The sequence below is a fragment of the Clarias gariepinus genome, chromosome 8, assembly GCF_024256425.1.
Source record: "Clarias gariepinus isolate MV-2021 ecotype Netherlands chromosome 8, CGAR_prim_01v2, whole genome shotgun sequence".
NCBI lineage: Eukaryota > Metazoa > Chordata > Actinopteri > Siluriformes > Clariidae > Clarias > Clarias gariepinus.
The window spans coordinates 5135670-5160029 of NC_071107.1; the positions used below are offsets into that span (position 1 = coordinate 5135670).

Here is a 24360-nt window from a genome sequence, read left to right on the forward strand (position 1 = left end):
CACAAATCTTTTTTTACGCACGAATATTTTTGACAGTGATCTTATTTCATAAATAGGAGAGGAAACTGTGTGTGTGTGTGTGTGTGTTCCTACAAGCATGTGCACAAGAGGGCAGTGTCACCCATACCAATGTGGAATATACAGAAAATGAAATGTATAGAATGAATAGAAGAAGAAGATGAATAGAAGAAGAGACTGTGTGTGTGTGTGTGTGTGTGTGTGTGTGTGTGTGTGTGTGTAACAGTAAAGAGGTAGAGCACATACAAATATTTTGTACCCAGTCCCAAATTTTTGCACTTGCAACCATGTGTGCTATGTACAAATATATAAAATATTAAAAACTTTGGTTGTGGAAATTGAAATAGAATTTAAATAGAAATGTCCAGGAAGTGTGCAAATATGCATAAATGTGTTGATGATCCAGATGTTTTTAAGAACACACACACACACACTTTTAATATTTTTTATATATTAGTACAGTTTTTAAAATGTTTTGTTCTTATCTTCTATAGCTGAAGTTTAAAAAAAATATTTTATTTATTATTTTATTTCATAATTTATTTCTTATTGATAATCTTTTATCAAGCAGTTGTATAAGTATTTCACTACATATCGTACTGTGTATGACTGTTTATGTGACGAATACAATTTGAATTTGCAGCTGCACTGATCTGACGAGCTGCAGTTATAGATGTTCATGTGGTGTCGTGTTATAGTGTTTTTTTGTTATTTGGGTGATTTTTTTTTTAAAGAGAGTGTAAAGATCAGCACAGAGATGGTGTGTGTGTGTGTGTGTGTGTGTGTGTGTGTGTGTGTGTGTACAGACTACATGTATAAAATTAAGACTAGGGTTTAAGGTTTGAGAGAACTTATACTGTAGGCACCTCATGTTAAATGTTAATGAAGGTGGTCCACTGTTGCCTGGCTACCGACAGGGACAAGAGACACGTCTCTCTCTCTCTCTCTCTCTCTCTCTCTATCTATCTATCTCTCCATACACTCATATATAAGAGTATCCATTCACACCTTTTCTCTTGTTTTCTTCAATAAAAGCATCAGCTTCACGTGTGTGTGTGTGTGTGTGTGTGTGTGTGTGTGTGTGTGTGTGTGTGTGTGTGTGAGAGAGAGTGAGAAAGAGAGAGAGATCACGGACACATGGAGACACTCAGCTGGTTCTGCAGGACAGACGACAGCATGGAGGTAGGAGGTTATGCAGCTCCGGATTAATATCAAACAGACAGACAGACAGACAGACAGTCAGACAGACAACGAAAGGCAGACTGGGAGACAGAATAAAAGATGAGTGTGTACTATTTCTTTCATCCATTTCAACGTCTGGTTTGAAGCTGATGATCAGCACTTAGCCAGGAAGGCTATGCTAGCATTGGATGTTGTTACGTTGCAGACGTAGTGCAGAGATTCTTGTCCATTATATTTTAGCTACATCCACTTGACTGTTTTGAGTTTTGATTCAAATCTTAGCAGGCCACTTACAAAGACATACACACACACACAGAACTATTAAGCCTTTTTTTCACTTCCAGCTGATAGCTAATTTCGTGTATCAGAAATAAATGTGGGCGGGGCAATCAAAAGTCTCTTGTAGTTTCTCTTATGCCCTCTAGTGTTGCGTTGACCACCAGCACCATATACGTACATTATCGCTGTGCAAATTGTTTGCTCGATTTACACATCATACGCTCAGCAAAGCAATCCCAGCTAGCCATACTCGCTACCTAAAGCACAGAGCGTCACCAGAGACAACAACTGTCCTTTCTACTTCCTTCCAAGTTTTTATTATTGAGTGATGTTTTTTTTTATCATTTTTAAGATGGTTACAAGTTTTTCTTTCACACAAAACAAAAGCGAATTCACAGGTTGGGTCCGAGGATCACTTTATTACATCGCAGCTTCTAAAATAGGGTGTATGTGTTCTGCCACTAAAAATGAAATCAAAATACAAGGTGAGCACATATTACCACACCTCAAAATATTTGATTGATTATAAGTTGGTACCCCCTCTTTTAATTATATGTTGGGTTATTTATTAAACCATTTGATCATAGCAGGTCTCAGAAGTAGCCAAATACAACCTTAGACGAATTACACTATATAAGCTTATTTTACCGTGACATAAATTTTAAGCAACAGTAGTGAATAAAGTAATCATTTCCTTTATGACTTTATTAGTCTCTTGCAGCATTGTGGAGAAATTTGGGGGATACTAACGTTCGAACATGATTGTTTAACTACATTCTTCTTTACCAGATTACTACGCTGAATGTTTCTGCTGTAACAACTACACATCTTGTTTTTTTTTCCTGTTTTTGGTTGTATAGTTGTAGAACTTTTAAGGTGACCCTGTTGTGCTTGTTTGTTTCCAGGTAAAGATGTCTCAGGTGAAGCAGGTGGGACTGCTAGCGGCTGGATGTCAGCCCTGGAATAAAGATGTCTGTGCAGCAAGTGGAGACAGGTTCGCTTACTGCGCTACACTTGCTATATACGTCTACCAGGTAAAGACTGGGAAAAGAAAACCTTATTCATATCATACTTTAGGTGGAACAGTTCCCAGTGTCAGGGAGAAGTAAGGTTTAGGAATAGGCAAGGTTAAGCTAATCGATGCTCTGCTTTACCAAGTTGTGAACGTAATCGTGTAGCTTTCCAGCCACATAGGAATTACAGTTATGTTTATACTGAATTAAACTTAATTTGGAAATGGGAATCTGATTTTGGTCATGTATTTAATTTTCAAAATGTTTGACAAAGAAAAAAAGAACGATAACAGCTGAATATCTATGTTATAGATGAAAAGTTTTTTTTAACAAGCTAGCTAACAATATTGATTATTGATTTATTATACAGTGCGTTCAGAAAGTCTCTTAGCAGATAATAATAAATTATTTAGTTCATAGAAAAGTTCAAACAGCTTTTATGGGGACAAGAATACCAACATCAGGACACTATGAGATTAAATAAATAAATACAGGGGTAAGAATAATAATGAGTTTTATTAATCAAATATTTTCCAATGTTCTACTCTAGACTGCGGATGAACTTTTCGATGTGCTATATGGGGTACACAAAGAGCCAGACTTTCTTGCATTCTTAATGTAGTCTTGAGGAATAGTTCTCCATGGTTCTTAAAGGACTTGCCCTCAATTTTGTCTGATTTTTGTCTCTCATTTGCAGTCCAGTCCCAGTACCTGACCTTTTTTTAAAGACTGTTTTTTGTTTGTTAAGCCACACAGACCCACGAATCATTTAAAAAACGTCCAACTTATGGCAGTGAACAAGTGCAAGAAACAGGTTCAGATGATAACAGATAATCAGGCTGATGCTGATGCTGAGTGGTTAAAACAGACGAAAGGGGAAATGAGATTGCTGCTGATGTTGTTACATTACATTCCACTACATTTTAAATTGTATCTTTAGGTCACTTTGCAGCCTGTTGCAGTAAAATATGTGTACCCATTTCTTTCATTTAATCTACATCATTAAATTGAATTAGATATTTAAAAAAAATGAGAATTAGCACAGTGGTGTAGTGCTTAGCAATGTGGCCATATACCCCCTGCATCAGGGTTTGATTCCTGCCTCTGGTCTTTGAGTGTGAAATTTGCATGTTATATACTATGTGTATCTCAAGCCATTGCTTATACAGTTGACACAATTAGGGCAGAAATCCACTGTGGGAAGAGACCGGAGTACCCAGTCGAAACCCACCAAGCATATAGTATATGCTATGTTTCTCTGGTCTCTTCCCACAGTCCAAAGTCATGCAGATGAGGCTGGTTGGCATTTCCATATTGCCCGTAGTATGTGTTCATTTGCATGTGTGCCCTGCGATGGATTGGCACCCTGATCAGGTTGTTCCCCACTTCAAGCCCTGAGTATCTTAAAGATTTTCTTTACAAACTGTGTGGTCAGTTTTTGTAGAACAAAAACTTGAACACAGTATTAGATCAGGAGAGACAGATCCCTATTTTATCTGCAAGTACCTGACATTATATCTGAATTAATTTAATTAAGATAAATCACTATAAGGAAAAGTAAAAGAGTCCTGGTCTTGTCCGGTTGCTTTTTGTTCATGATTTTATTAGTGGAAATCTTTAATTAAAAAAAAATCACATTTAATCATACAGTATATTTTAAGATTTTTTGTTTTGTTTTTGTTCTTTTTTATTTTAACTAAGTATAGTTGCTGTGTATGTTTTTTTTGTTTTTTTTTAAGGTTGTGCATATTGGCTTAGTTGTGTCAACCACATAAGCAATGAACTACACTTAGCATAGAAACTAAAGCTAAAAATATGTTAAAGAAACAGAAAAGATACTGTACTGTACTGTATATTTTTATATGTTATTTGTTCTGATGTTCCAAATCATATCCTATATCTATAATTTATCAATAAAGACCAATGGTTTAAAGGTTTTGTACAATCTTAAAGAGTTCATTCATTCAGTTGTACTTGCTCCATTATATTACTGCAATAAAATTAAAAGTGTGCCGCTGTGGTTTAAGCTGGACCACAGATACAATGAGTTCAAGCTCCGTGCCATCATGTCCGAGCACAAGAAGACGATCACGGCCATCTCCTGGTGTCCACACAACGCCGACGTGTTCGCCAGCGCCAGCGCAGATAACCTGCTGATCATCTGGAACGTAGCCGAGCAGAAAGTCGTGGCTCGGCTGGACAACACCAAAGGCAACAAACGCACTATAAACCCACACTGCACACTTATCTACTTAAACTTTTTGGGCTTATAATATATTATTGCTTTTACAGAGATACTGCACATATCACAGAAGTAGATAGCAGATAAAGTAATCTCACTGAGAGACACTTTTTGAACACAGCTAGCTTATCCAGTAATTACCATATTAATACCATAGTAATAGATTGAGAAAATTGATCTGAATTCACTTCACTGCATCATGGCATTCTTTACATCCTGTCGGTTGTAACTTCTTAATTACAGATGGAGCCACGCCAAATAGCCGCGGAAGTGTGAATGGCGTACGAATGGCGTACGGCTGCCTTATGCACGCCGTAATCCCCCCTCCTTTTCCTTCGAGAAAGGCGTGTCAAGATTTCACAGTAAACACGCCCATTCAAGCCCTATTTATGCATTTACCTGGTTCCACCACTAGATGGCGCTTCGTTCTCAAGGACCCGTTAACACAAGCCAGCAATTTAGTTGCGCTGAGTTGCAATCACGTGATTTTACCAACCCACCCCCACCGAACTGACGCTGCCAAACTGCACTAGAGATGAAGATGGCGGCTTAATGGACTAAGTAAAGGTAAGTGGTGTTTTTATTTATAAAATTTGTTTGGGATTAGTTTACAGTTTATTTTCCAGTTTAGTTTTTTTACCGGCCGTTTTGAAAATCACTGGCAGCACCAGCAACGGTCAGATGTGACTTTGGATAACTTAATGATCTGTTTACCAGGTCTGGAGTTAACATTACAGCTTACTGTCAGTGTCACAAACTCACAATGTCACTCCTCTTTAACTAGAAAAGACACTAAAGCTTCGAAAATACTATTAATGTCCCTATTACAAAAGCTGCACTACCGGATGAAGAGTGTTTGTGCTCTATAAAAATGCCTTTAGAATCTGACCGCGTGTTGTCTGGATTAATTCAGCATTTATTTATTCTTCGGGTAAGAGTTAATCTGCAGGTTATATCTGTGAATATAATGTGATGCAGTTCATGAAGGACACAAGCTGAGGATAGATGTACAGGAGCTCGCGAGCTAAACGCTCATAACCCGGTTTATATTTTTCTCAATTTGGCCGTGACTTTTCGCGGTAGCGCGAGCGCTTAGTTACCGAGATGGATAAAAACTCTGAAGTGTTTATCAGTTAAGGAGTGGGGGGGGGCAGGTGTGTGTGTGTGTTTGTGTGGGGGGAGGTGTGTGTGGGAGGAGGTGAGGGGGGCTTCAGTACTCGGGTAGTTATAGTTTGGCTTCAGAGATTAACTAATATATACGAGTGTTATATCGCCTAACTTATTTGTATGAAAAGCGCATTTTAATTTAATGCAGACGATAATACAGACAGACCGGGGTTAACACTAACAAAGTTCAATGGTTAAAGTTATCCCAGTTTATTTACATTCCAGAATTCCCCAAAACAGTATTTTACACACTCTGTGGTGTAGGTTTACTAATATCTTTTATATTTATTACAACTAGATATTCTGTAAAGTTTATTTATCTTTGTCTTCACTAAATTCTCCTGTTGTCTTTAATCAGGGCTCCGCTGTGGAGGACTGGGGGGTCAGACGGATGACGGTTGGCCTTTTGGAGCTACTGGAGGAGCCTGAACAAGCTGTTAAAGGGAGCTGTAGGAGGGATGACGTCACAGTGCAACAGCTTTAGAATGATGTTTGGTCAGGTTTACTGTATATTCTGAACATAGAATTGCAAAACGTCTAATACTTTAGGGGGGAAACAAAGAATTAAACAGTTCCATCTTTAATATTTTTAAAAAATGATATTTTAATATAAAAGAACCAGATAGAGACTGATAAGCAGCTGGTGTTATCCGGGTATTTTAATGACCTTTAAGCAAAAATTAAACATGTTTTCACCTGTTTTATACAAATTATTTGTTTTTACTTTTACTTTTGACTAGTTTTGAAAGAATAAATTTTATTTTTAAAGTCATGTGTGCGTGTTTTAATTGTTGGGGGATTGTTTGTGTATTTAAAAATACATTTACTTAAACCAACAACTTCAATGTGCAAAAAATGGGACCCGACGTTGTTTTAAATAGTCAAAGAGTTAGGCTAATAATAATGATAATAATAATAATAATTATTATTATTATTATTATTATTATTATTACTGGTTATAGAAACGAATGAAAACAACAGTTAAACACTTGATCATATGTATCTGTGCTAGTTTGTGTTTGTGACCCATAATCATTTTTTTTCTCAGTATAATGTTTTGGGGGGTTTTAAGAATCCATTAAAAGAGCAAAGACAAACTTGGAAGGTAAGAAACCTCAGTGGAGAATACTGACTGTGACATGGTGCTAATTGCTCTGTGTGTGTGTGTGTTTGGCGGGGGGAGGGGTACTTCAGACTTACTTGTCTCTGCCCAAATGTTTGTGTTAAACCAACGGAGAAATGCAGGAGCGCGCGCGCACACACACACACACACACCTCTCATCCACAAACGCTTTAACTGTTGTCTTGTAAATCGTTGATTAAACCTAAGAACACAGCTGTTCAGCATCAGTCCTAAACACAAGCGCAGGGTCTGTTTTTGTCCTTAATTAAAAGACACCAATATGTTAATTTACACAATGATAACATGTTGTTTATGTTTAATGTTTATTTTGCGGGAAAAGGTAATAAGCAATATTTAAAATAAAACAAACCAGGAAGTAAGTGTTTCATACATTAAGGTGCTGTGTATAACCAAGTGCTCCAACAGACATAGCAACAGTGTGTGCGCTGTGGGGGATTGGAAGGTGAACGAATATAATCATTTACAAGACAAAGGACGTTCAGAGGTGTGTTATACCCCCCTGCCACGGAATCGCTATCTTCAAAGAAAAGCCGCCGCCCCTTTTCATTCAAACGCGTTAGCGAGTGTTTTTTCTTTCCCTCCGCTCGGTTTTGTGAACACAGTTGCGTTCAGTAACACGATGGAACCAATTACCTAAACAGCAGCAACAACAACCATTATGATCACACTTTGTTGAATTTATATTGCTTAAATATTTCGCAGCTCTGTCCTCTTTGCATTGCTACGTGTTTATTTACTTCCTTTTCGCATCGCACGTAATGCACTCTAAAATCGACACTATCAAACTTGGAAATTATATAATATTCAATCAAACATCAAGTTATTAAAAGTAACGAATTTGTCACTACTCTTCTCTCATGCAGCACAGCTAAAAAGATAATAAAAATTACACCAAAGTGCTGCAGGTTTGGTGTCTGTGAGCTTTTCCTAATCAGAGTTACACGGGGGGCATTTTGTGGCTGCCCCAGTTACACTCTACTTAGATATTACACAGAGGAGAGTTCACTTCTGTTCTCTTCATCCTAGCTTAATTTCATCTCATGACATAATAGTAAGTTTTGTAAAGTCTGAGTTCATCTCCCCAGCCAGTGTTGTGTATGGACAGGGTAGCATCATGGCAGGATTGGTGTCATTTTTATTATCTTTTTAGCCGTGCTGCGTAAGAGAAGAGTAGTGACGAATTCGTTACTTTCGTTACTAGACTATTTTGTCTGCAAGTGAAATACATCTATACGTTAATAATTTACACCACGATAACATTACTGCAGACGGATCTAGAGACGTGACTTTGAGACGTTCACAGTATATTCGAACCGTAGACAGAGTTTATTCTGCATAACATTACAAAACAGCCATGTCCAATAAAACAGTGCATCTTTAATAAGCCACATTGGTTTCGAGTCAGTAGTAAAATTAACGAAAGACTGAGAAGCCCCGTAATATATATATATATATATATATATATATATATATATATATATATATATATATATATATATATATATTTTTTTAATGTTCAAATTAACGTTTCAGAGTAGCCTATATAATTTGTCTTGTCAGCTGTTTACAGCGTTGGCTGATTTTGTGATTGAGACCCATGGGTTACATTGAAATATTTTTATTAGTATTAGTAAGCCAGTCTTTAGTAACCTTGAATAAATCACAGTATAAGCCCTCTCCCGCGCACGCTCTCTCTCTCTCTCTCTCTCTCTCTCTCTCTCTCTCTCTCTCTCTCACACACACACACACACACACACGAACACACAAACAAATAAAACATGAAATCGCGTAAAACCAAATGAAACTATGGCAAAAAATATATAAGCAGTAAAAATTACAGTGGTATCCTGTAGGTGATTACTGTCCTGACAACAGGCGCTGACCCTCTGGAACTGTTTAGTTCTGTTACTATTGTGTTCAGGTGTGAATGTTTATGGGGATTTAATCTGTCTCTGCTGCCGCATCTATTCACTGTAGTGATAAGTGATTAATGTCCCATCAGATCTTTAATGGGGGACGTTATGCTGGTTAAATGACTAAAGACATACTGATCCGTATGGACAGATATTTGTTCCAGATATTATGCGTTATTAATCGATTTGTTTTGCCAATTTTTGACTATCAGCGAAAAAAAACATCAGCGAAAACATCAAAAATATAACGAAAACAAACTCAAGCATGAGTTAAATTTTAAGCGTTACTTTGCAGCAAAATATTATCTACCAGTGTATTAAACGGAAATAGATAAAAACACCGTAATGTAAAATACTGTACATAGCCCGCATTGTATTCCGTACCTACAACGACCGGTATAGATAAATTACAGATGTTACCGTGTCTTTAAGTATTATTAAGGATGTCGTAAAAAATATTGCAATAAGTAGTTTTATTAATTAATTTAATCATTAATTAAAAATAGCATAAGCATCATGGGTTGTGTATTGAGTGATTTAAATCTGTTTTATGAATCGTTTTTTATCCCTCTTTTTTACCACATCATCTTTTTATGAAACTATGTTGACGTAAGTTATGTTATAAATATATATCAAATATAGTAACCGGCTGCTTGGACACTGCAGTTAACTGAAGCAGTCAATGCTCCATCTGGCGGAATTATACAGCATTGCAACCATCTTTTTAGAAAGCGCATGGGGGCGTTTATGGGGCGGGGCATCGTTAACTACGTCATCGCGGGGGATCACATTCCGTGCACGGATCGATCATGGTCCTGTCACGGTCCTGTCATGGACCTATCATGCTCCAAGCGGCTGTTTGACGTGGCTCCCACTGTAGTTAGTATTACTTTTATATATACAGTAGTATATTGCCTGTATGTTGTATAATGTACTTGTAATCAAATTCAAATTCAAATTTTATTTGTCACATACAAAAAATATAAATATGCATATACGTGTTATTATAACCATCTTGTCCGGGTCGTTGCAGGTATTCCTGCCTCAATAAGCTGGTGCTGGAACACTGGTGACAGCGTAGCGTTCGTCTCGCACCGCGGCCCTCTGTACGTGTGGGTTGTTTCAGGACCGGACGCGGGCGTCACCGTACACAAAGAGGCTCACAGCTTCCTGTCGGATATCTGCCTGTTCCGCTGGCATCCGATAAAAAAGGGCAAAGTGGTGTTCGGGCACACGGACGGGAGTCTGTCCATCTTTCAGCCAGGTCTGTGATAATCACCTTACAATCTGGTCTTTAAACATGCCTATATGTTCTGACATAATCTTTAGGTAACATTTACACTAGTTGCAATTTAGTAGCATTATATACAGTACTGTGCAAAAGTAATGCCACCCCCCTGTCAGACTTTTTCTTGTATTTGAGAAATAATTCTTCAGGCATACTGAAACACGTTTTGTCATAAATAATATCCAACTTAAGACATGAAACAGTGAGAAACAGATGCAGATGAAGATAGATGATCAGGCCGGTGAATACTATTCTGGTGATGCTGAGTGGTTGGAACAAATGAGAGGGGGAATGAGATTGCTGCTGACGTTGTTACATAGACATTTTTTAAATTGCAATCTTTATGCACTTTGCAGCCTGTGAGAATAAAACATTTTGTTTACATTTCTTTAATTTAATCTGCATTGTTTAATTTCATTTAATATGAAGTAATCAGGGGGGGTCAAGACTTTTACACTGTATGCATACCTTAAAGATGCATAATTTATAAGTACTCTAAATATTTATTTATAAGTACTCCAAATAAGACACTCAATATAAGAATGGTTAGTTAAGAATCTATTTGTATTTATACTCATGAAATCTCAGGAGATTAGTACTTTAACCCCAGTACAACAGGTTTGCTATTTAAAGTCCGTGGACAAAGTGCTGGCTGATGATGTAAATGTCCCGTCTAGGCTCGAAGAATCAGAAGCACGTGTTGCGTCCGGAGTCTCTGGAGGGAACGGATGAGGAGGATCCGGTTACTGCTCTGGAGTGGGACCCTCTGAGTACCGACTACCTGCTGGTAGCTAACATGCACAACGGCATCAGGCTGCTCGACTCTGATTCGCTGTCGTGTGTGACGGCGTTCAGTTTACCGAGCGCAGCCGCGTCCGTACAGTGCCTGGCGTGGGTGCCTACTGCCCCGGGCATGTTTATTACAGGGGGTAAGAGAGAGTCTCAGCTGTACACACACACCAGTGATGGCTTAGCACGTCACAAGACACATTATTGCAAACACTCGTTACACAACTACTAACATTTACCACCGTCTTTATGGCTGATGTCTGTTTGCTTTTAAGAAAGTCACACATTGCGGATCCGTGCATGCCGTGCCAAAATATATATTTTTTTTACAATATAAAGTACATCACCTTACTAGTGGTTTTTATGTGGTATGTCCATTATTAGTGACTGTGTAAGTAATGGCAATGCATGGTGAGAGGTGCTGATATGGAAAACTAATCAAATACCTTTAGCCAATTAAAATCTGACTCACCTGCAACATTCGTAAACTAGTTTAGCTAATAGGTTGCAAAATACCTAATGGTGGCTAGCAAGTTACCATTGGCTTCCACTCCACGTTTTTTTTCTGATTTAAGGAAATATCTCAGGCATCAATCTGTTTACGCTGTTTTTTTAAGCATTTTTCCTGTTTTGCTGTGTGTGTGAAGACTCTCAGGTGGGCGTGTTGAGAGTGTGGAACGTATCGAGGATGACTCCACTGGACAATTTTAAACTGAAGAAGACAGGATTCCACGCTCTCCATGTGTTAAACTCTCCACCAGCCAAGAAAGGTCAGATTCGTCTGCCTCCATGTGCTGGATGGAAAAAAAAAAAAAAAAAAATTCAATTAAAGCTACATATCAAGAGAACACATTCAGTAGAAACCAGGTGTAGCTGTACTTTGTCTTTGTACAGTACACATGCAACGCTAGCAGTTAGCAGTGAACATGATGCTATTCCTGTTTAGTTAGGGTCCAGCCTAAAGTCTAGTTGGTTTTAGTCCACTAAGAGTTGCCATAGAAACCTTGTGCAACTGGAAGTGGATTATATTTAATTATATTTATATTTAGAGATAGAGAACTTTGCACTCTTACTCATCTCTTCCTCTATGTCTCTAGTTTCCAGCTCAATCTCTCCGTCCAAGAATCACTACACGTCATCTACGAGCGAGGCAGTTCCTCCTCCGACTCTCTCACAGAACCAGGCGTTCTCTCTGCCACCTGGACACGCCGTCTGCTGCTTCATGGACGGAGGAGTCGGCCTCTATGACATGGGGGCGAAGAAATGGGACTTTCTCCGAGACCTGGTAAAAGCACAGGGCGAATATTTAACACAAATCAGTGTCTGATTTTACTGAGAAACCTGCGTTATACAGTAGCTGTGTGTGTGTGTGTGTGTGTGTGTGTGTGTGTGTAATTTTTAGGGTCATGTAGAGACCATATTTGATTGTAAGTTCAAGCCTGATGACCCAAACCTGCTCGCTACTGCCTCGTTTGATGGAACAATCAAAGTGTGGGACATTAACACTTTGACAGCGGTGTACACGTCTCCCGGGAACGAAGGAGTCATCTACTCTCTCTCCTGGGCTCCTGGTGAGATACACCATCTGTAAAACTAAGACATGAGGACATCTTTAGAATTAGGAGATTTGTTTGCTGAAAGTAGCTAATATTCATAATAATAACAACTAGCGAGAATGTTGTAGAATTTTTTTTCTTCCATTTTTACCACATTTGTCAGAACATACCCCGCAAGAGAGTATAAGTTGTACCCCTGGGGTGCAAGAGGTGCTGAATTTGCCCCATTGATATATTATGGTGAAGGCACTTCTTATTGAAACAGGAAGTTGCATTCCCTGCTGTGGTAACGTCCATTGCACTTTAAAACTGAACCTAACTGTGGAGCCCATTGTCATAGAGACATGGGGGTGGGCTCTGTCTAATTAGCATCATGCTAGCAACCTGATAATTATGTAAGCATCATGCAAGCAACTTGCTAATAACATTGGAATCATGGTAGCAACATCCTAATTACATTGGAATCATGCTAACAACATGCTAATATAGTTAGCATAATGCTAGCAATATGCTGATCATGTTAGCATCATAAAAGCAACCTGCTAATCACATTGGAATTATACTAACAACATGCTAATATAGTTAGCATAATGCTAACAACATTCTAATTATATTAGCATCATGCAAGCAACCTGCTAATCATGTTAGCATCATGCAAGCAACATGCTACTATAGTTAGCATAATGCTAGCAACACGCTAATCATAATATGCTAACATGTTAGTGAGCTAATTTTACTCAGGCAACCAATTAGTCTTTTAGGATCATTGTGAAGCTGTCAAGCCACGCAATAGCAACCACTTTAGAGCACCTTAGCAACTTATCCTGTAGACTGCCATTATGAAAGGCCAGAGGCCCGAGTTTTGCCACGGCAAGCACCTCTCACATCTTCTTCAGAAAATGTACCTCTCTAGTTATTATTATTCTTATTATTATTATTACCTTCAGTGCTAGTATTTGCAATAACCTGTTGTGCTAAAATCTAGGAGTTTGTGCAGAGTTTATATTTAGTCTATAATTATGACATTGGTTTATTCCACACTGCTACCCAAAGGAGACCTGAACTGTATAGCCGGAGCCACGTCCAGAAACGGAGCGTTCATCTGGGATGTAAAAAAGGGCAAAATGATCACAAGATTTAACGAGGTACACCATACATTATATCTGTGAGATGAGTGACAATAAAAGTCAGTGTCTGCATATAATGTTGTTTATAGATTTACACTATATATAAAGTGCTGTTTGATATTGTGGAAAGGAAGGAAACAGGTCAGACTCCATGACCCTTGGAGCTGAAAGTGACACACACTGATTGCTAGGTATAGAACCTTATTGTTTGGATTTTTCTGTTTGTGTGTGTGTGTGTTTGCAGCACGGGAAGAACGGTATCTTTTGCATCGCATGGAGCCATAAAGATTCCAAACGCATTGCAACGTGCAGTGGAGACGGGTTCTGGTAAATGTCTGGTTTTTCTAATTAATGTCTTTCGAATTTGTTCATGGATGGTATGAGATTTTTTTAATCCCTCATTACTGCTTTTATTATTTATTGGTTTCAGTATCATCAGAACCATCGATGGTAAATTGCTGCATAAGTATAAACACCCTGCAGCCGTGTTCGGGTGTGACTGGAGTCAGAATAACAAGTGAGTGTCTCTCGGAATGTCTGTGTGTCTGTCTATTTGTTGGTCTGGCTAGCTAGCTAATAATTGGCTATTCACATACCGGTATGTTTATTTCTTACTTTATAAGGTGTACTCCTAATAGAGTAATGCAAAAGTTTTAGTAGCAAAAACAAACATACTGTAGCCTGAAAACTATGTGCCTTGGGCTGAGGACACACACCTTTAGACAGGATTTTATATCGTGTTAAAAATTGCGCCTTTTATATTGATTAAAAAGTTTGATTTAATATTTTTTGTATACTGTACGGTGTAACAAACTCTCTACTATTAATATTAAAACAACTGCCTGTTACAACGGCGCCTCATAAATACCTGTCGCACTGTCGCAAAATTGTACATTTATGGCTGCACTGCAATTAACCCCATTTCTCTTTTTTATTGTAATTTATATATTTTTTATTTATATCCTTTTTATATATCTTGTAGTTTTTGTCCATCATTGCACTAGTAACTCTGGTCAGTTCTCATTACCCTGTGTATACTGACTGTATGTAAGATACAGTGTGGAGTCTATAACCTGTCTTACTGTTATTGTCTCTAATGCTGCTGGATATCTGAGATTTGCTTTGACTATAGCGTTTACGGCAGAGGGGTCATTTTAAATGTTTATTGTGCAACTGGCAACCCAGCCTGTTAGTTAAGAGGGCTGTGTTCCGTTCGGTAAGTAGTTTCTGAGAATTAGACTGCACAGGGAGCAGAAAGCACACTTTAAAGTACACTGCGGCACGGACAGCAGCAATCGGCTCTCCACTGCTCTTCCTGTGATATCCCGGATGTGAAGACCTGAATTTTATTACCTGAATTTTGTCTACCTGAATTTTGTCTACCTGAATTTGTAAGATTGAAAAATAATGAAGATTGTATTTTTAACACTTGAACATATTTTTGAACTGCAGTTTAGTAACTTGAATATTTTTGCATTGAATTTTAAATGCCTGGATTACATTTTCACTTGAAATATACAACCACAATAAATTGCAGTGGCAAAAATTTCAAACGTTGTAAATGCTCTAGGAATTTTTTTCAATTCAGATTAAATTGCAATGCAGAAAAATTCAAAATTCAACCTGCTATTTTGTTTTGAAGAATTTTGGCACTATTATACTTCCATATAAGTATCACTAACAAGTGGTTTTCATATGGCCACATGAAAACCACTGTAAGTTTTCATCATGTTGTTTGCATATGGAAATACTATTACTTTCCCTCTTTAGCATACTTTAGCTATCATTTCTCCTGGTCATTTTTATACTAAAATTTAACTGTTAGTGAACTTTATTTATAATCTTTTAAAGTAAATTTTTTTCACCAAGTTGATGGTTCAGCACTATCCTTCAAGGCTTTAATAATGCATTGGGTTCTTAAGTTAATTTAGTCATTTCACGTCTTCTTAGTTGTTTTCTTTGCTTGTCATAGGTTAACCCTTTATAAGCGGAACCTTTGTACAGCAGTATATACAGTTTCATGTCCTATATCATATATTGTCAATGCATGTACCAGAGTACCTCCAGATTCTAATGTCACTTTAAATCACTTTAAACACTCCTTATAATTCTTCACTTGATCTCACTCATTCACTCACTTACTTACTCACTTACTCACTCATCATCTATATCTCTTTATCCTGTATTCAGGGTCGCGGGGGCCTGGAGCCTATACCAGGAAACTTACGTAGGGCACAAGGCGGTGCACCCTGGACAGGGTGCCAATCGATCGCAGGGCACACACACATACTGTACACACACTACGGACAATTTAGGAACACAGATTAGCCTTATCAGGAGGTTGAGGTCAGATCACCCAAACCTATTATTATCACCAGGTTTAACCTCTGGTCTCATCCTCCTCCTCTCTCTCTGTCTCAGAGACATGATTGCGACCGGATGTGAGGATAAAAACGTAAGAGTCTACTACTTGGCCACGAGCTCAGATCAGCCGCTGAAGGTGTTTACCGGACACACGGCCAAAGTGTTCCACGTGCGCTGGTCTCCTCTTAGAGAAGGAATCCTGTGCAGCGGCTCAGACGACGGGTAATTCCGTTTCCAGCGTATTTACACTGGAAAATGTTATTTTAAGTTGGTAGTAAAAATTCTCTGAGCATTTTGCGTGACTGTATAAAGTTTTTGTTCTGTTATAATTAAATATATACCAGTGCATGTGTACAGGCTTTCACTGTTTCACTGTTAGTGTTTAATTCACTGTCAAAGCTAATTATTTTCTTAAATAATTAATATTTTTCGTATTCATTTATGGGTGTGTGTGTGTGTGTGTGTATGTCGCAGGACGGTGCGTATTTGGGACTACACGCAGGACGCCTGCATTAACGTGCTGAGCGGACACACAGCTCCAGTACGTGGTCTGATGTGGAACTCAGAGGTACCTTACCTGCTCACCTCAGGCAGTTGGGACTACACCATCCGTGTGTGGGACACCAGGGATGGGACCTGTCTGGACACCGTCTATGACCATGGAGCCGACGTCTATGGTACTGCACACTGTCCCTATAGCATTGGGTTTACATTTACAGTACTGCCTAAAAGTCAGTAGTAACAGCTGTAGTATTTGCTCTGTGTGTGTGTAACACTGACGTCAGGTCTGACGTGCCACCCAAGTCGCCCGTTCACCATGGCGTCCTGCTCCAGGGACTCTACTGTGCGCCTGTGGTCACTTACCCCTCTGATCGCCCCGCTGCTCATCAATATCCTAACCGAGCACAGCTGGGACGACATCATCGGAAACACAGGTGAGGATCTAAGGATCCGGGTCAGAGGGACATCGGTTATGTTTCAAAATAAGCAAAATGATTTGCATTAGCAAAGAATATTTTATTTTAATTTTCAGACATTATGAAGCTTTTTAGCTCTCGTCTTGTTAAGTGTTTAACATGTTGAGTGAGAGACACTGATCTTGTTTATTACAGATCGGGCGATGGTTCCTGGTGCTCCCCCTCTCCTCTGTGGTAAAGTGTCCAGAGACATCAAGCAGGAACTCGACAAACTTTCCAGTGAGGTGCGAATGAAGAAACTGCGCTGGTTCTCTGAATGCTTCTCGGTCAGTAAAACCAAACCTGCACACTTTTGCAGTATCAGCCGATGCTATTTGTAGGAAAAGATGACAAGTGTGTGTTTTTAGCCTCCAGGAGGAAGCCATAACCTATGGGACCTGGTGGCTGTGATTAAGGGGCAAGATGACAGCTTACTGCCACAGAACTACGGCCAGGGCATCATGCACATGAAACACCTCGTCCGCTTTAAAACGGTAAGAGCTGATGGAATAAAAAGCATTACTAGGTCTAGCTTTGCACCCTCTTACTGATTTTATCAGACCAAACTCAACTAGTTCTTCTGGAAGTAAAATGAGACTCATTGCTTTCAAGACACAAATAAAAATTCAGCAATAATAATAAAATGCAAAACATTAAGCCCAGTATTGTATTAGTTGCCCCCGGGAAGCTTTGACCCCTTGGGTAATGACTACACATGACCTCTGGAAGTGTGCTCTGGTCTCTGGCACCAGGAACTTGGCAGTGGATCCTTTGCGTGCTTTGGGTTGTGGGGTGGGTTATACTTGCATTAGACTTGTTTGTCCAGCGGATTTCATGAGTGCCTGATCAAATTGGTATCTGGAGAATTGAGAGGATGCATCAACATCCTTGAAGTCTTTGCCTGTTAAGCTCCATATGCAGCTGGCTGTGACACACTGGATGTTCTAATATCTTTCTATGGCTTTTCTGTAGGAATTGGTCTGGATGGGCTGGACTTTGGTCCCCAGAGGTATGGGTGAGCCTTGGGTCCCAGGTCACCAGGTTAATGATGTGTAGTTGATCACTGTTATTCACTTCAGCTGGTCATAATGTTATTAATGATGTTACTAAGTTCAATATGGTTAATTACTCAATACATAGTGATTATTTATTTATTTGAAACCAAAATAGAAAAAAAAAATGTTCAACCACACACTAGAGAGGCATTAAGGGCCATTTATTTATTTTATTTATCATGAACAAGTAATAACCATGAACAAGGTCTACATATTTTATGACGTCATGGTTTCACCTGAGCCAGGTGTCATAGGTCTTACATATTCATGAAAAGTTGTGGATTATTCAGTAAAACAGAGCCTGTGCTGAAAAACGTTAACACATCCAAAACTTTCATGGACTCAGTTTTGTGTTAAAAAAACAATCTGTCAGATTTGTTTATTCTCCATTTTCAGCTTTTCTGCTAAAGTTTAAAATTGTATTTGTTTGTATGTGTACTTTGACCTAAGTTTAAATGTTGCCCATGAATGTAACATATTTACATCAGCCACATTACACATCACCAAAAGCTACATGGATCATAAAGATCAAATGCTGTGACAGTGTTTTTGGAAGTTTCAGATCAGATCAGCCGCTGAAGGTGATTCTTATTTCTTCTGGCCTGTAAACGACTTTACGTCGTGTAGAACAAGCATGCGTAGGCCAATCAGGGAGAGGTCACCAGTACTTCACCTGATTGACTTGCTGTCTTGTTGTTCCTTCTTTTCAGTTGGTTCATTGATTAAGTTTGGAATCTTGGAATTCTTTGGAAATCTTTGAAATCTTAACAATTAGGGCTTTGTTCCAGTCATGAGGAATTATGTCTTTCTCCTGGATGTTTCTGAAGTGGTCTGTGATCACCGTGGCTGCAGTGTTAGCTTTCAGTGTTTTAACATGGATGAAATCATTGCGTGCAGCTTTTCCATTTTTGATCCATTTGACAAATAGCCTGACTTTTTCTTCAGTTTGGGGCTGATGTTGATGTCAAGAATACCACAGGTGGTTGGCAGGGTCTTTTGGTTCTAGGCTAACTGTACTTCATAAATGTGTTGGACCTATCTGGCTGCCTGGATTCCACATCAAGAGAAGAAAAAGCCAAAGACATCATGGAACATGACCTTGATTGAAGACCTAACAGCCATCAGGTCTGTTGTAGGTCGATTACGTCTCACGTCTTGCAGCAACAAGCTCAGCTTTACCTGCCAACTTCTCAACAGGGGCTCTTTTCTTCTTTCTGGTGCTTTTCTTAACTTTCTTGTTTTTGCTTTCTCAATCACAATGTCATGCAGGTACAGGTTTGTTTTCCAACATGGCCATTATGCAGCGGTAACTTGACATTCAAATCATGTTGATCGTTCTGTGTACATTATGTACTGTAGGCACTTTATTATGTGCTTTTAAACCATTATGATTGTCAAGGTTGACTCCACAGCCAGACATGTGGCATTATGGGCCCCAGTCTTGCGATATTTCTTTCAGATTGGGAAAAAAAAAACATATAAATGATGGAGAGTCTTGAGGAGGCTGATATCAATGCAGAATGTGGCATCTGGATTGAAGCTAAACTTATTCTTGTGTTCAATAACATAAACTTTACCAGTGGAGCCATCATTTTTGAGACTACTGTAAATATAATTCGGTTTGTGTTACTGTCAGGGTTAACTCCTAGAGGGCACCTTGAGCCCAAAGACCTTTTTTGTATTTTTGTAGTGTTTTTACAAGTGTTTTGCTTTAATTTGTTATTAAAAAGAACATTCATCCCGTCACATTTGCCTCTGTTTTTATGCCTCGCCGACATAAGCCCCACAATTGTGACAGTTACTACTGTATCTTCGAAATTTCTGTTCTTCTGGACAAAATAAGGGAGTTTGTGTGCTCCTTCTCTGTTTAGACTGCCTATTTCATAATACGGGAGGCCATCGTTGGGAAGGAGTCTAGAACCATCTTCCTCTAGACGATTCCAAAATCTGCAGGAACCAAAGTGACCTATCTTAGGATTATATTGCAAGATCATATAAATACCAAGGTAGCAAATAAACAATCTTAGCAGCGGGAGACCGTGTTGTAGCTTTCGCTGACCAAATCCAGATTCCTTAAGTTCCTCTACACTTGTCAGTGTTTGTGTGTGTGTGAAAACATATTTAATTTTGTGTTTGTTAGCGTGTTTGCACAGCCCAGTCTCATAAAGAGTAAAGATCCATTTTTCCTCTTCTCTCGTGTTTCGCGAAAGAGCGGAGTTTGTGTGTAAGGCAGCGAAGGCCTTACACGAAGCTGAGAGGAGTTGGGGGTGGGTGGGTGGGAGCTGTGTGTGTGTGTGTGTGTGTGTGTGCGCGCGCGCTTCACACACATATAGACAGCACAGCGCGTGCTTAAATGCTGGTGTAATCAGACGGGGATTAAAGGCAGGTGTGCAGACGGGGCGGAAACAGAGGCGTGAGAAAGGATACAGACAGGCTAGGGTAAACATGAGCACATGGAAAAAGTGTGGGGAAAAAGTGAAAGCACGAGGCAGACAGGGCATAAATCATGGCAAAAAACAAATATGTTAAACAGTTAATATATGACAGTTAACTTACGTATCATACAGTACACCTGTCATTAATAATTCTGATTCTGATGAGTGGTGGGCACTGGTGCCTCAAATGGTAACAGCTTTGTATTACTAATAGGACATTTACTGTAAGGGTGTAAGCCCCAGCACCACCAAGGTGCCACTGTAGAGCCCCTGAGCCAGGCCATTAACCCCATCTGCTTCAAAGGCACTGTATCATAACTGACCCTGTGATTATCTTATCTTGTTTTTGTGACACCTGGATTTTTTCTGACTGCTAAAGCTATTGTTCACAAAGAGATTACAAAGAATGTACTTATTTAAATTTTTCGAAGTGAATCAATCAGAATATAATACAAATTAAGAAATGAATGAATTGATTAATTAATGAACCAACTAACCAAAAACATTATATGTACCATGATAACCAGCTACATGCTTAACCTGTAATAGGCAACTGGTTAGCATGCATTAGCTAGCTAGAGTTAGCACTGTAATGTAACAAATACAGTTGTATATCATTCACACACTAAAGATCAATAAATGAGGAATGGAAAAAGGGGAAGATAGCAAAGTTCTCAAAGCACAGCCTAAAACTTAGTTAATAAAACTGTGACTATGGTCCGGAATTTCCCAGGTTTAAACCCTAACATAACTAAGTTGCCCCTGTTGGGCCCTTCAGCAAGGCCCTTAATCCTGTTCAGAAAAGTGTTTTGTGGTCAGACGAATTAAAATTTAAAGTTATTTTTGGGAAACTGGGACACCTTGTCATCCGGACTAAACAGGACAAGCACAACCCAAGTTGTTATCAGCACTCAGTTCAGAAGCCTGCATCTCTGATGGTATGGGGTTGCATGAGTGCGTGTGGCATGGACAGCTTACACATCTGGAAAGGCACCATCACTGCTAAAAGGTATATCTAAGTTCTAGAACAACATATAAGCGACATAACCGAGACCAAGCCTATTTATTCACAAACTAATCAAATTAAACCAGATCCAGGTAAAGACGGCTGACAAGGCTATGGTGAAAAGCTCACTGGAAATTGATGTCTGGGACTAACTTCAGCTGTGTTCCATTCCACAGTGGAATTTAAAGAGTGCTTTCTCCCTCTGTTTTCTGTCCAAGGAATGTCGGTTAAGTGAACTGTACAAAATCTCTCCATTGGGAAATCCCTGAGACGTCATCAGTGCAGACGTTGTTACCCAGATAACGTCATCACCTGATACCTGTCACTGCTATTGTGGAAATTTCACACTCCTTAAATTAAATATTGAAAATATATTAAAACAAAAACTGATACAGTTGCAAAATGTTGAAACTATTTGAAATTCCTGTAATTTAATTATTTAATTAATTTGCAAGATGTACAAAGAAGTTATTGTGCAGTTTTTATGTTTTTTACTGGCCTTTATAATAGTAGGATTTATAGATTAAATAGATTTTTAATTAAAGTAAAATATTGCATGAATTACAAATGTGCTATATTAATATTATGCCGACCTCGATAATAATGATAATAAATATATCTAAATCCCTTTTCAAGCAGTTTTGGTCCCTGTGGTTTGGAATTGTGCTTAACTGCTTACCACTTTGCAGGGAACTACTCGATGATCGGCACACCTAAAGAACTGAACTCAAGCATACGTATATGTTTATTTATTTTTTACCTTTGATGGCAGGCATTTTAAATCCTAGAAAAACTGAGACCTCCTAAAATCACTTCTTGTTGTATTTCAGTAGTCCTGCCAGTCAATATTTCTAATAAGTGATGCAAGAGGGGCTTCAGGGTGGTACTTTCTGATTTCAGATTTCGGGTCGACATGTGACTTGAATGTGCATTTACAGTAAACCACTCTGGGTTGATTCTCAAGCTGAATCTTTAAGCACAAAAAAAGTACATTATTTATCAAACCAGTGTACCAACAAATGTACCTGTTACAGATTGTCATTTATTCGATTGTTGTTATTATGTACAAATCTTTAAATAAACCCTAGGATACTGACGGTCTCTTCCTAGTACTGCACATTGAAGACATTGTACAGTAGCATCCAAAAAGGGCAGAAAAAGCAGTCAGGTCTTGGGGACACAGTTAGCATTCATGTTTTTGCTTTGAGGACAGATTCCTTTGGGAAAGACACAATATCGACAGAAACATGGTAGTCAGTTTTTGGAGGTTTAAATCCCTCTAGTAAATAACTCACAGGTTACAGAAATGTTGGTTAAAATCAAGGCGGTCGTTAGCACACCAATACAGCAGCTTGAGACGATGTCTTAGCTGAAGCTGACCGAATGCAGACTGCTTCAGCTGGTCTATTTTTTCTCTTGTCCTCATCGTGACTTCCTCCTGGGTCTAAAAGGGAAATTTACATACTGGACATGCTTATTCAAAGCTACTGACTTTACATTTAATAAACTAGTATCTGTAAAAATGAATATATATTACATTTTTACATATAATATACAGTACAGGCCAAAAGTTTGGACACACCTTCTCATTTATCCGTCAATGTGTTTTCTTTTTTTTTTTATGACCATTTACATTGGTAGATTCTCACTGAAGGCATCAAAACTATGCATGAACCACATGTGGAGTTATGTACGTAACAAAAAAAAGGTCTCCACAGTCACCGGACCTGAACCCAATCGAGATGGTTTGGGGTGAGCTGGATCGCAGAGTGAAGGCAAAGGGGCCAATAAGTGCTAAACACCTCGGGGAACTTCTTCAAGACTGTTGGAAAACTATTTCAGCTGACTACCTCTTGAAGCTTATCGAGAGAATGCCAAGAATGTGCAAAGCAGTAATCAGAGCGAAGGGTGTCTATTTTAAAGAAACTAGAATATAAAACATGTTTTCAGTTATTTCACCTTGTTTTGTTAAGTACATAAGTACATGTGTTCATTCATAGTTTTGATGCCTTCAGAGAATCTACCAATGTAAATAGTCATGAAAATAAAGAAAACACATTGAATGAGTGAAGGTTTGTTCAAGCTTTTGGCCTGTACTGTGTGTGTGTATGTATATATAATTTCTGTTTTGAATAATTAATTAGGAGATATAATTAAACTCTTTGGTAAAATCATATAACATTTAAATATAACCAAAACTATTTTATATGATATTTTGCCATTTGTATTTTTCAAGATTGTGACTCAAACAAACCATGCGAAGCACTAGAAGCACTAGACCCTAACATCTCATGAACATATAGTATATATATATTGTACTTACATTTTGTAGTACTTCTTGCTTCTTTTGGGGAAAAAGAAATATATAGTATACACTACTCACAATAAGTTAGGGATATTGTGAGAGACTTAGTTGATGTCATATATTTGGTGTACACACCTCATTTTGTGTTTTTCACATGTAATGGTCTCATTGTGTACATGTGTGCCTTATATTGGGGCCAATCCCAAAAGACAACCTTTTTCAATGTGGCATCATGTGGTATTGTCAGTAAGTTATTTCAAGTTAACAGATAAGCAAAGCCACCTGGCCATGGCGCGCCTTCAGGTTAGATGTTGCTTGTGAACTTGGTGTGTCTCAAAGTGCCATCAGCAGACTTGCATCAAGACACAGAACTTCAGGCAGAGTTCATGACATACCCAGAAGTGAAGCCCCATGAGTAACAGACCGCAACGATGACCAGTACCTAAGGACCTCTGCACTCAGACAGCTTTATGCAACTGCCACACAGCTGCAGGCTCGTTTACGAGATGCGAGGGGTACTA

The 24360-nt window shown here is 38.7% G+C and overlaps 1 protein-coding gene across 2 annotated transcripts in view; it reads left to right on the forward strand.

Annotated features, from left to right (window-relative positions):
- Nucleotides 1–2390: 2390 nt before the first annotated feature.
- wdr17 (WD repeat domain 17) overlaps nt 2391–24360 on the forward strand; it is a 142264-nt gene continuing 120294 nt past the window's right edge. For both annotated transcript variants that reach the window (XM_053502822.1, XM_053502823.1), the window contains exons 1-15: nt 2391–2513; nt 4520–4703; nt 9992–10222; nt 10924–11175; nt 11683–11805; nt 12133–12320; nt 12438–12606; nt 13645–13736; nt 13963–14045; nt 14149–14235; nt 16140–16304; nt 16557–16759; nt 16868–17017; nt 17195–17325; nt 17407–17532. In XM_053502822.1, the coding sequence (XP_053358797.1) occupies nt 2391–2513; nt 4520–4703; nt 9992–10222; nt 10924–11175; nt 11683–11805; nt 12133–12320; nt 12438–12606; nt 13645–13736; nt 13963–14045; nt 14149–14235; nt 16140–16304; nt 16557–16759; nt 16868–17017; nt 17195–17325; nt 17407–17532 (2307 nt within the window). The remainder of the gene's footprint in view (nt 2514–4519; nt 4704–9991; nt 10223–10923; nt 11176–11682; nt 11806–12132; nt 12321–12437; nt 12607–13644; nt 13737–13962; nt 14046–14148; nt 14236–16139; nt 16305–16556; nt 16760–16867; nt 17018–17194; nt 17326–17406; nt 17533–24360) is intronic.